Source organism: Podarcis erhardii (assembly GCF_964252035.2).
Source record: "Podarcis erhardii genome assembly, chromosome: 9".
Classification (NCBI taxonomy): domain Eukaryota; kingdom Metazoa; phylum Chordata; class Lepidosauria; order Squamata; family Lacertidae; genus Podarcis; species Podarcis erhardii.
Window position 1 is genome coordinate 19,364,910 of NC_138512.1, and position 12,432 is coordinate 19,377,341.

Here is a 12,432-nt window from a genome sequence, read left to right on the forward strand (position 1 = left end):
GCAAAACCGTCCCAAGTTCCAGCCTGATCCTGATACCAGCTACAACAGGGAATCTTCAATACTCTCTCTTAAACCCCCCCCCAAAAAACAATATACACAGACCTCTTTCTGTTCCCTTTCCTTCCTCTACACAAGGGTGACCGATCTTGCGCATTAAGTGCTAGAAGTATAACAAACATGGGGAAATTGTTCAAAAGGTTTTATAAATCTGTCGTGCGTGAAGTCTGTGCAGTATTAGTGTGTTGTGCGGGATGAAAGGGGAGAGCATTTGCTGTGTGTAACAACATTACAGATTTCCATTGGTTGAAACCACTGCTTTAAGGTACTTTTTATTTAGGACTGTACCAGATCACAACATGAACGGTTTTGTAAACAGGAAAGCAACGTCAGAATGGATGAGAAGAATGCATTACTGGCACAGTGTAGCGCAATCTGCTAAAAGTTACATATGAATTGCATTTGTGTCTTGGTTTTTCTTTGAGAAACTCAGGCTTCTGCATCACATATTCCCCTCTCCCTGCCTCGTCGTTTGACATTATGTAGGGAGGTTAACTAAAACGTCGGAATACTCACATTATGTGGGCTGGATGGTTTTTCAGCTGTAAAAGGTCTTCTTAGGTTAGCAGGTCTCATCAAGAACAGTACCAGTGCCAGAACCAGCCAGCCCACCATTATCATTGTCACGCTGATGTCATTATCAGCAGATGGATTGGGTCCTGGCACTGGAAGGAAAAGAACACATGAATTAAGCAGAGTGAAGAATTTCAAGTCACTTTTTAAAATTAACTACAATTAAGGGGACCCAGATGGGGATTACGCAGCATTTTGGGAGAAACAAGAGGGTCAAGATAAGGTAGAATCTCAGGCTCAACAGACAAGTTCAGCTCTTGAAGGGCTAACTGGCTTGGAAAGAGAAAAGTAGCTCCACCTCCTGAGTCACTGAACAAACACGGTCCCCTGTGAGTCACTGTTAAGCCTTAACCTCAAGAAATAGATGACTATTTCTTAAACACTGTCTGCTTCTTTTCCACTTCAACTTTAATCGCTTTTAAACTGATCACAGGGGTAGTTATTTCATCTGTACTCATCTCTGAAAGTTTATGGTGTCATCTGACAACTTTCCAACCGATGGGTGCTCTCAGCATTCTCACTTCCATATTTATTTTCTTCCCTCTGTGTCTTTTACTCGCTGGTCAACAAGGGTCCCTAACATTAGCACAATTTTTGAAAATGTAAAGAGCGAATAATTGCTGATTGTTACCAAGAAGCCGTCATCTACCCACTGACCAATATAAATTTTGTAGTGGCGGTAAAAGGCTGAAGCTATTGAGGCCTCCACACTATATCCTCCTCCTGATGGATATAGTCACACATGCAGAACACACACATTTATGCAAAGATACAAATACAGTGGAACCTCTACTCATGACCACAATCCATTCCGGAGGCCCGTCCTTACGGCAAAATAGGTCTCTGGTAGAAGCGCCATTGTCCGCAGGCACATTTGGCGGCAGCCCGCTTCTGTGCATGTGCAGATGGCAGCAGCCGCTTCTGCATGTGTGTGAATCACGGCAAACCTGGTGTTTACTTCCGGGTTTGCCGTGGTCATGACTTGGAACAGGCCTAAGTAGAGCGGGACGTAAGTAGAGGCTCTATTGTAGTCTAATATGTTTATTATTTAATAAAGTTACTACCAAATTGATTAAATCCACAGCAGCAGTGCCTCAGTGGTGCAAAGTGCCTTCCATCAGGTTTGGATAGGGATAGCCTAACTACTGTTGTCTATGCTCTGGTAACCTGTAGGTTAGATTACATTATACATAGGGCTGCCTCTGAAGCTGGTTCGGAAACTTGCTAGTTCAGAAATGGGCAGCCAGGTTGCACACCAGGACCAGACAGTTTGAGCATATTACACCGATCCTGGCCCAACGGCACTGGCTGTCAATTATGGCCCAATTCAAAATACTGGTTTTGATCTATAAAGCCCTAAACAGCTCAGGACCGCAATACTTCCAGAGCCACCTCTCCCCATATGAACCTACCCAGACCCTGTGATGATCATCTGAGGCTCTTATTCATGTGCTGCTTCAATGAGAGGTCTGGAGGGTGGCAACACAAGAACAGGCCTTTTCTGCAATGGCTCCTCATTTGTGGAATGCTCTCCCCAGGGAGACTCGCCTGGCACCTTCATTATACACCTTTAGGCGCCAGGCAAAAACATTCCTCTTCAACCAGGCCTTTGGCCGATGAACATCCCATATCCTTTTAAATGTGTTCACAAGGGGGTGGTTATTGGTTTGCTTTGTTCTTGTTTTTATTATGTATTTTGTGATTTTACACTGTGAACTGCCCTGAGATCTTTGGACGAAGGGTGCTATAGAAATTTAATGAATAAATAAAAATAATATAAAAACGGGAGGATTGCTCAGCCATGATTACTGAGCAAGGGATGCCTCCACTCAGTCCAAACCTCCCACAGTCTGGCTTGATAAACAGTTTGGCTTGCTCTGTTAATCTTGCAGCAGTACAGAAAACTAATTCGGCTCAGAGCTTGGTGCCAGAAGAGTGCTGCCATAAGAAGCTAAAGAACATTGAAGGCAGCAGTATCATGTAGTCTCAGTTCTCAGAAAGGAAAGCTGATAAGCACCCGGCTTTTCTTCTGTAGTCCACAAAACAATATCCCCCTAAACTTCTGGAGGCCTCATTTCACTCATCATTTTGGCAGCAACTGATGCGACCAGGCCTGTGAGAGACAAAAGCTAGATATCTGGGCTGCTGTGGAGTTTTAAATCCATCAAATATCTTACAGATAAGCTGACCACCTCTTTAAGAAGCTGTTCTCTTCAAGGCAACACTTGAAGCTCCTCTTTCCAGGGCTCATCAGTTATCTGCATATCTGCCAAAGGAATCTCCTGTATGACATCCCTCTCAACATCAAACTGCGAAAGAGACCTTCAGCTTCCTTGGGCAAAGGTTATTAGCAGTGTCCTTGGGGCTGGGGCAGAGAGGGAAGGCCTAGCAGGAAATATGCTCAGAGTTGGAAGCAATTAAAATGATAGATTTTTAAAACCTCAGGAGTAAGGTTTCTTCCTCCTCCTGTGACATAGCTCTGTTCAATATACACCAAGCCTCTGACTACCCACTCCTTTCCTCAATGTATTGCAATAATACATATTTAAAAATGTAATCAAACTAAAGAGAAAACAGTTAATACTTAATAATTATATAGCATATTGTAAGAATTGCCAAGGTATAGGAAAAGCTTGAAACGTTTGTGGCATGCTTAAACATTTTCGTAAATTATCTTTACAACAGCTTTCAAAGTATGGCTGAAAGAGGACAGGATATTGTTCATGCAGCAGATGAGAACTCTGAGCTAGAAGCTTGCTGAAGGCCATCTAATAAGTTCACGGCTAAACTGATATTTGGACTGGGGACTATTTGTTCCCAGCTCACATCATGATGATAACCACAATCTTATGCAGAGGTTTTGCCAACAGGGCAGAGAGGAAGGGCCCTATCCTTGTGCTGTAAATTAGGGATGGGGAATCTTTATGCTGCTGAGCATGGGTAGGCAAACTGAGGCCCGGGGGCCAGATCCGGCCCAATCACCTTCTAAATCCAGCCCACAGATGGTCCAGGAATCAGCGTGTTTTTACATGAGTAGAATGTGTCCTTTTATTTAAAATGCATCTCTGGGTTATTTGTGGGGCATAGCAATTCATTCATTATTATGTTTTCCAAAATATAGTCTGGCCCCCCACAAGGTCTGAGGGACAGTGGACCAGCCCCCTGCTGAAAAAGTTTGCTGACCCCTGCTGAGAGGGTCGGATTCCCTCAGGGGTAGTCTCATGTGGGACACATGTCAATGCTGGACAGAGGAGGGCTGATGAGGGGCAGGAACAAAGTTTTATGTATTAAATAATCCAGAACAAAGACTGCCCTTCTTCAGCTTGCGTCATGGCTAGCTCAGATTAGAAATCCTATGCAGGTCTACTCAGATGTAAGCCCTGAGCTAGGTTTGATGGGGTTATTTTCTGGACAGCAATTCCATTCTGACTTTAGTGAGCTATATACGTACACACCCAATTCATTTTCATCAAATAAAATTCTGCCCTTTCTGAAACTATATAGAAAGAGGGAAAGCACAATTTTGAAAGCTAAGAGAAGGAGGAAACAAACAAACAAACAAAAAAAAAAAGGGAAGAAACTGATAGAATGGAGAAATTGAGAAGCTACAGCAAATGTTGGAGGGCACACAAAATTAGCTGCAGGGGTGGGGGGGAATTACACGTTGCACTTGGGCCCCAGGTTGCTCTCCACTGTGTTACAAAGGGAGAAGCAACACGCCTTGGTGATAAGACAGAATAAAAGTATGGTCTGAAGAAACAGAAGACCACCAACTTGTTTTAAGCTAAGCCAGTTTGAAGAGTGGTCAGTGCCAAAAAGGTAAGATAAAATATCCCTGGATAGTTAAGTCCAGTCAAAGGTGACTATGGGGTTGCAACACTCATCTCATTTTCAGGCCGAGGGAGCCAGTGTTTGAGCCAATCAAAGCTGACAGAGACAACAACAGAATTAGCTGCCTCCAGAAGGGCTACTCTGTCTCTACGTCAAGTTTCTGCTTTGGCAAGGTTTTTTCCCAGTCTTTATGGGCATAACAGTGTCATTAAACACCAATTTTACTTGCAAAAATACCATTTTTTAAGTTTTTAAGTTCAGGAAGCACTGCTAGCCTATATTATCTCAAAGCAAATGAGTGCTGTTTCACTTTGTCTGGATGCAAAGACCAAACCCAAGAGTTTCACACTTCCACAGAAAGACTCCAAATGTGCAAAATTCAGGGAGTTCCCCTCTCAAGTCATCGTTTTCATAATGATTCATTCATCTGCAGCAATGGAACAGACGTCAGACTGACTTCAGCAGAGCCCCTGCCCTCCTGCTTCCCAAACTAAACCCCACCCAAAGTTCCAGCCTTTACTGCTGTAATCATTGGCCAAAAGGGTTTGTTTGTATAAGCTGGGTCTCAGACAGGAAGCAAAATAATCATAGGCTCCCAAACCACTTGCTGCACTCCTCCAGCTCTTCATTCCTATCAGCAGATGTGACTAAGGGAAAACAACACAGCAGATGTCATAATTCCCTGCCAATTCGAGCTAAGCCCCCTCACCTCAAATCTAGAAATAAGCTTATTATTCCACTAGGCATTTGGTCTTTTCAGTTGATATTGGGTGTGTGTGGAAAGTGTCTGCAATTTTTTATCCGCTGTTCCCATCTTCTTTTAAACTGTTTTGAGTATGTTTCCCTGGTCCCCCCCTTTAATTCTAATATGTAAGCCACCATGAGCATTTTATATAAGAACAGAAACCGGGTGTGTGTGAAGTTCCTAAATGAATTGTGTGTGCCAGAATCTATAAATTCTATATGCAAGCCACCTCGAGGGTTTCATATAAGACAGAAATTCAGGATATAAAGTTCCCAAAGTCATTTGTGTGCCAGGATCTACGCTCTCCAGAGCTCTGCTTAGGGAACCTACGATCTTCCAGATGCTGTCGGACTCTGATTTTCATAAGTCGAGACAGCTTGGCCAATCAGGAATGATGGGAATTGGAGTCTGACAACATCTGGAGTTCCTCATTTCCGGTTTAAGAGAAGGCTGGGGGGAGGGCACAAAATAAATACAGAAGAAAGCTAGTGACAGGGAATCTGGAGATGAAACTGAGAATCTAAGGGAGCAAGTCAAAATGTAGTCTAGTGAGCCATTCCCTGTTGACTACAGGCCCCCAGCATAGCTGTCAACTTTCAGATTTGAAAATAAGGGATCAGCAGCATCAAAAATAAGGGATGAGCAGCCTCACCTGTCCCGGGGAGCCTCGAAAATAAGGGATCAGCAGCCTCACCTGTCCCAGGGACAGTCTATGGGATATCTAACAATCTGGGATAGCAGCGGGAAACGGCGCTGGAATAAGCAAATTTCCCGCAAAAAAAGGGAAGGTTGACAGCTATGGCCCCCAGACGTCAAAGATACCATAGGCGTACAACGTCTGCCCTTGCAATTGGCTGGCAAGCAGCATGAAACTTCTGAGTTGGCTAAGCCTGGTGCAAATATTGGCAGCCAGGCCTTCTGCCTTGCCTGCTATGCAAAGCAGTGTATTCCTTAGTGCTGCACTTGAGGTTCCAGCATTTAGATAGCTGGCCATGCAGTTAACTCGTTAACTCTCCAGGTCTGGATACTCATAGCCTCTTACTGGCCCCAACACACTATGTAAAAATTCCAAACATGCTCTTACTCACAGCTGATTCTCACTGTATTTTTATATCGCTCTTAAACATCCAATCACTGCCAACTCCCTCCCCCTTTTTTTTCAAGAGTGTAGAAAAGTTGGAAAATAAGACTGTAGTGTGCAATCCGGCATGATGAATCATGAACCTGGGTCTTTATCAGTGTACATTAGTACCTAGCTGGAACGGTTATGCATTCCAAAACTGGAAGATCAACTTCCAACTAAGAAAAAAAACTTCCTTTGGTTCAAATTACCTATACTACAAGGTATACAATGGCACAATTCTTTCTGAATTATCTAGGCCTTTTTCTGTTTGGATCAAAATGCATGCCCCTGAAATTTCTCAAAATGCTGTTTTGATATCCTAATCTGATGATACTTTTCACAGAGCAACACCCACCCCTAGCCCTCAGCCATGCATTGTCCCGTCCCACCCCCCACATTTTCTATTTTAGAAAACAAACCACTTTTAAGTTTTATTACAACTAAGGTATATAAAAAGTTGTGAACTAAATAAAGTAAAATACAGTTGCAGAGATAACAATCTAAAGCAGAAGTCCTAAGCAGGGAGGAAGGGCTTCTGAATCCTTTCTTATCCAGTGGTTATTCCATTTATAAAAAAAACACCTCCTCCCAAATTGCAGCAAGAAAGCAGATGGGAACATTTTAAATGGGAGGGGGATCAGAGAGAAAACCTAAGAAGTATCTCCCTGCTTCTGTGAAGTTCTCCCACTTTAGAGTGCAACAATCCCAGTGGTATTTTGTGAAAAGAAAAAAAAAAGGTTAAAAGGTGAAATATGAAACTCAGTCTAATGCACATTTAGCCCTCAGACATAATCTCTTCCTTTGCATCTATTCCTTAACACTAATTATTTTAGCCCTGAAATTAGCAGGAGGGTCACTTCCACTTGCCATTTCCATTGATGATAGCAGCTTGTTATATGGGGAACCAGAGTATGGCCTCCTTTGTATTGATGCCCCCCCCCCAAAGCTTAGACCCACAGAAAGCTTTCTGATCTACATGGGATTTTGTCGCATGATGAAGATGGCATGCTTAGATTTATTCTGTCCAACTATCTTCCTGTATTTTGTAATGCTTGTGGCTGTTGTTTTATTGGTGTTTAAATTGTACTATTATTAATTTTTGGATATATTTCTGTTGATATATATAAAAACAGCTGTTGAGTTGCTTTGTGCTGGAAAGCAATATACAAAAGCGTTTAAAAATATACATGCAAGATTTCCCTATTACTCACGTTCCTGAAGGCATTCCGTGTCTGTGCAGTAGGATTGGGATTGCCGTAACTGAAATGAAGAAAACAGAAACTTGCTTAGAGAAAAAAGAGACTTCATCCGTTCTAAGATTTGTGGGTGAGTCTTCAGAATTTCTGAAATCAAATGAACTTTGGAGAGTCAAGTGCAAAGTCTTGGAAGTTAACTGTTGTTAACTACATGGGTTTTACTTTCAAAAATTTACTTGTATATCAAAATTCTTTATTTTTCAGCTTTTCAATAAGTGCTAGAAATTTGGTGATAATCATTGGTTAGAAAAAGTTGTTCCATTTTTTAAAAAAGTAGCCCCTCCCAATACACCGCATCACAGTTGGCTTTTGAAACCAAAACAGTTGGCTGTACAATATGGAGGAGCTGCTATTAAAAAGAATGAAGTGCGGACCAATTCCAAATCTCTAGCCAGATGCAACCTTCTACTGCAGGCTTCCTCATTTAATCTGTTTATTAAATTTTACAAAATACACCATACAAAAGACAGACATATAAAAAAATCAACAACAGGACATACATAAAAGAAAATGACAAAACAAAAGATAATAAACAAAAAATCAAGAATTACAAACACAATGACCTCCATCTGACCCGGTTTGGGTTAGAAACTCTTATAACCTTCTCACAGATTATATTACCATTACTATAGTCCAAACATTGCAAGTATTAAATTCCATCCACTGTGACTTTAGTAATTCCAAAGTTAACTTCAATGTAGCCTAAAAATTTATTCCAATCATTTTTTAATTTACTGTTATTTTGATGCCTAATTCTTTGTGTCAGTCTCGCTAGCTCTATATATTGGAACAGTCTCATCTGCCACTCTTTGATCGTGGGGGTATTAGGCGTTTTCCAGATTTGCGCCAATGAGATCCTGGCCGCAGCTGTAGCGTACTGAAAAAAAATTTCATCCTCTCTTTTGATCTCCTCTCCTACCATACCTAGGAGGAACGCCTCCGGTGTTTTAGGAAAACTTTACTTCAATATTTTTTTTAATTCATCATAGATTTGGTCCCAGAATCCTCTCACCACCTCACAAGTCCACCACATATGGAAGAAGTTTCCCACCTTATTTTTACATCTCCAGCAAGTGCTGCTTCCGGTTTTGTACATCTTCCCCAGTCTTGCCGGGGTGATGTACCAGCGATACATCATTTTTTCTAAGTTTTCTCGGAGGGCAGCACATGCCGTGAACTTCATACCGCTCTTCCATAATTTCTGCCACTTCTCCTGCTCCAGATTATGTCCCAAATCTCTGGCCCATTTAACCATGACCCCCTTAACTTCTTCGTCCTTGGTTTCCCAGGCCAACAATTGCTTAAACATTTTAGAGAGGAGTTTGGTATTACATTCCAGAATTTCAACCTGATATTTCGTTTTTTTTTCGCTCATCCCTTTTTTTTGTGTTCGAGCCACAGTGCATTAATCTGATGATATTGTAACCAACCATTTAACTTTCCCTTCAACTCTTCGTAAGGTCTAATCTTCCAGCTGCAGGCTTCCTCAAACTCGGCCCTCCAGATGTTTTTGGCCTACAACCCCCACAATCCCTAGCTAGCAGGACCAGTGGTCAGGAATAATGGGAATTGTAGTCTCAAAACATCTGGAGGACCAAGTTTGAGGAAGCCTATTCTACTGGATCAGAAAAAGCAGACCTAAGCCAGGTATATGTCCAAATGCACATCTCAGAGCAAATGCGGTCTCACCACACTACATCATTTTCAATGGAATGCTCACTTGGGGACAAACTATATTATATTAAGCATGTTTTTTAAAACACCATGCTGAGCACTGGTGCCTTTAATTTCAAAAGAAAAACAGCTAAACAGGGTCTTGAACCAGATTGGGGCACTGTACCAGTTTCCCTGCCAAAACCTGCCCCTCCCTTCCCATCAGCTGCTGTTTGTCCTTAAAGGTACTGTTCGCAGGAAAACGTCACATCTGTGTACAAGGAGCAGATGTGGGGTGGATTTTTGGCAGGGAAATAGCTAAGGGTCCCATGTGACTATGTTTCCTTCACAACAGAAGCGGCAAGCTTAGACGTGCTTTTTAAAAAGCATGTTTAATGTAGCAATGTAATTTGGCCATGCTACAAAAACACTCAGACGAACAATCTGATGTGTATTCATTTACCCTGCAATCATCCCACACAACTGAAAGGATTATGGGGTGGTGGGTGGACCAAGAAATCCAAGAACGTATGCCATAGGTCAACCCCAACCCCATCCTTTAAATTTTGATGGCGATTCTCCAGGGGGCATTTCCTAAGCACAAGTCCCTCCTCCTTTTTTGTTCCAGTGCTATCAGATGAGTGTTCACCTATGCAATTTGCTTCACTTCCATCTTTTTACAGTGGCCAGCCCTCGATCCCTTCTGCACTGGAGGGATAGGGGAATTAGAGATTTCACACACACAGGATTTTCCCGACTGTATTGAAGCTTTCTCACACCTGTCCTTTCTCCTATTTTAACATCAACCAAAAACACACACTTTACAAGCAGAGAGAGAACGTATCAATAGGTTCAGCTTTGTTTATTGGCAAATGGAAAACTCTCTAATCGCTTCTGCTTTGACTTTGACCTAGCAAGCTCTTTCAATAAGCTTTGCAGAACATGAGTTGTTCCAATGAGGGAGAGCTCTGCACAAGACTGCAGACATTTTGCAGACGTAGATAAGGATAAACTGTACCTAACACATTTTGAAATTTGATTTGAAGGAATCACATGTTTCATTAATTTCAATGGGGCTTGATTGCAGGTGAGCTCCAAGCAGAATGTGTCCAGTGGTTTGTATTTTGTGACATACTACCATACTTATCGGGTAAAAATAGAAACCATGTGAGCATAACTTACTGTGTTTTTTACTTGCACCACCATTCTAAAATGGGCCTATAAACACACACCTTGCAGTGTTGCTTCCCTACCAAAAGAGGGCAATGTTGATGTAGGCAAGGTAGAAAAATAATGGAAAAATATATAGTAGTATTAATAAGATCCCTAGAGATAGCCTTGCCTTTATTATACACATTCTGGAGATAAGGTTATAGGAAATGGGCATCCACAAGAGATAGTTGCCCCCTGGTGAACCTAATTTCCAGCTTCCATTTTTCAAAAAGCAAGTATTTAGACCTCGTAGAACTTGAGATATGATCTCCCCTTAACAGACAGACTGTGTGCCAGTTTCATTTCCCTCCTCAGCAGTTTAAAACAAAATTCATATACAGTAATGTCCCTTCAAAAATGTCCCTCCCTCACATTTGACACAAGATGCAGTATGTTAAGGATTTTGTGTTTCTAGAATTCACACACACACACACATACCCCTACCTCACTGGATTCATTTGCATTAATACCCCCATGACTCCATCCTGAACCTATTTTATCTGATATAGTCTCAACTGACTTTGACGAAGTTGCCGATGACAACTGTTATATCAGGCCTCCAACATTTTGGGGTCTGTGGCCACAGTTGCAATGTGGGCACTGCTGCAAAACGGCTGGCCCGTTTTGGACACAGCAATTCACAAAAACGGCCGCTGTGGGGACGTGGAGAAAGACTGTAGTTACTACTGCAAGAAAACATCCATTTCACAGAAGGAAAACTGATAAGAGGCTAAGAGGCAAAAGACCTTGGCCCTCCAGAAACTTAGCAGAACACATGGCTGGGATATATGAGCCTCAAAACACAAAGCTACTCATTGGAACCTAACACTATTCACAATTAAATTTCCCCTAAATCACCTCTAAATAAAATTAAAACCTCACACATATATGCTCATCCTACCTCTCCCAGGCCACGCCACTAGGCCCCGTAGCCTCCATTTTTTCTTCTTGTTCCCTACCTTTCATTTTAGCTAGGCACAGATGCACATTTCCTGTCTCCTTAGCACTCCTCTAAGTCAACATGCTAATCCTAATTTTTATCTGTCCTCTCTGCTGGACAGAACCGTTCCTTCTCTTCAATGACTGCCTGTTACTGCAACCATCCGTTACTCATGGCAAAGGGAAACTACCAGCCACAGTAGATTGGTTTTGTGATTCCTACCCCCCGTAGGTTAATGGAGCTCGAATTAGTAGGATCCTCGGGTTGCCGAGATCTTGTTTATTGCATTTGCTTATTCAAAGCATTACGGAAAAGCTCTGAGTACAGCTTTTGAATGCCCTCAGGATTGCAATGTAAGAAGACACGATACAAAAGGAAAAAGTGGTGAGTCAGGACGAGGAAAGCGAGCAAATGAGGGCCCCTAATTCTTAAACGTTCAAGGTTCTTATCGTGGCCAGCTTGGATTGAAACAGGATGTTCACTGTTCGAAAAGGCTCCTGAGGAATAAATTCCTAGAAGTGATTGTAACACACCCAAAAGCTGCATTTTCCCAACAGTCAAGTGGATCCCCAGCCTGGTTCCAAGTAAAATGCTGTATTTTCCCTCCCGCGGGGTAAAAAAAATAAAGTCCTTTTTAAACTTAGGTACGAGCCTGTCAATGTTATGGTACTTTTCAATCTTGTTTTAACGATCTCCCACTGAAACAAAGGAGTATTTAAATATGGCTGGATCATTCCTTTATTTTCCCAGTTCTTCTCTTTTATACACACGTTGGATAGTCTCCCATGACACCATTCAATTGCAGAAGTACTTGTATAGCCCTTTAAATAAATCTAAGAAGCAAACCTCCAGCCAATCTACTTTCCCCCTACCCTTAGACAGCACTTTGTTTCCATGGATTTTATCTTGACTAGTTTCCAAGACTGTGCCACTCATCTGTGCCAGAGTGCACATCTCCCCAAAATATTGAGAGGGAAGGGGGAGGGGGAGGGAGAACCCACTCCCAAGGTCTCACCCTTGTTTTTGACAGCACAAGAGAAAT

At 42.1% G+C, this 12,432-nt stretch overlaps 1 protein-coding gene and 1 long non-coding RNA gene across 6 annotated transcripts in view; both read right to left on the reverse strand.

Annotated features, from left to right (window-relative positions):
- The window catches only part of LOC309349733, an 87,632-nt gene that overhangs the window by 61,017 nt on the left and 14,183 nt on the right, over positions 1-12,432 (reverse strand). The gene's annotated exons all lie outside the window — the stretch shown is intronic.
- Positions 1-12,432, reverse strand: part of SMIM14 (small integral membrane protein 14) — a 34,549-nt gene that overhangs the window by 5,080 nt on the left and 17,037 nt on the right. For all 4 annotated transcript variants that reach the window (XM_081876038.1, XM_081876037.1, XM_081876039.1 and 1 more), the window contains 2 exons: positions 7,541-7,589; positions 574-722 (listed from right to left, as the gene is read on the reverse strand). In XM_081876038.1, coding sequence (XP_081732164.1) covers positions 574-722; positions 7,541-7,589 — 198 coding nt within the window. The remainder of the gene's footprint in view (positions 1-573; positions 723-7,540; positions 7,590-12,432) is intronic.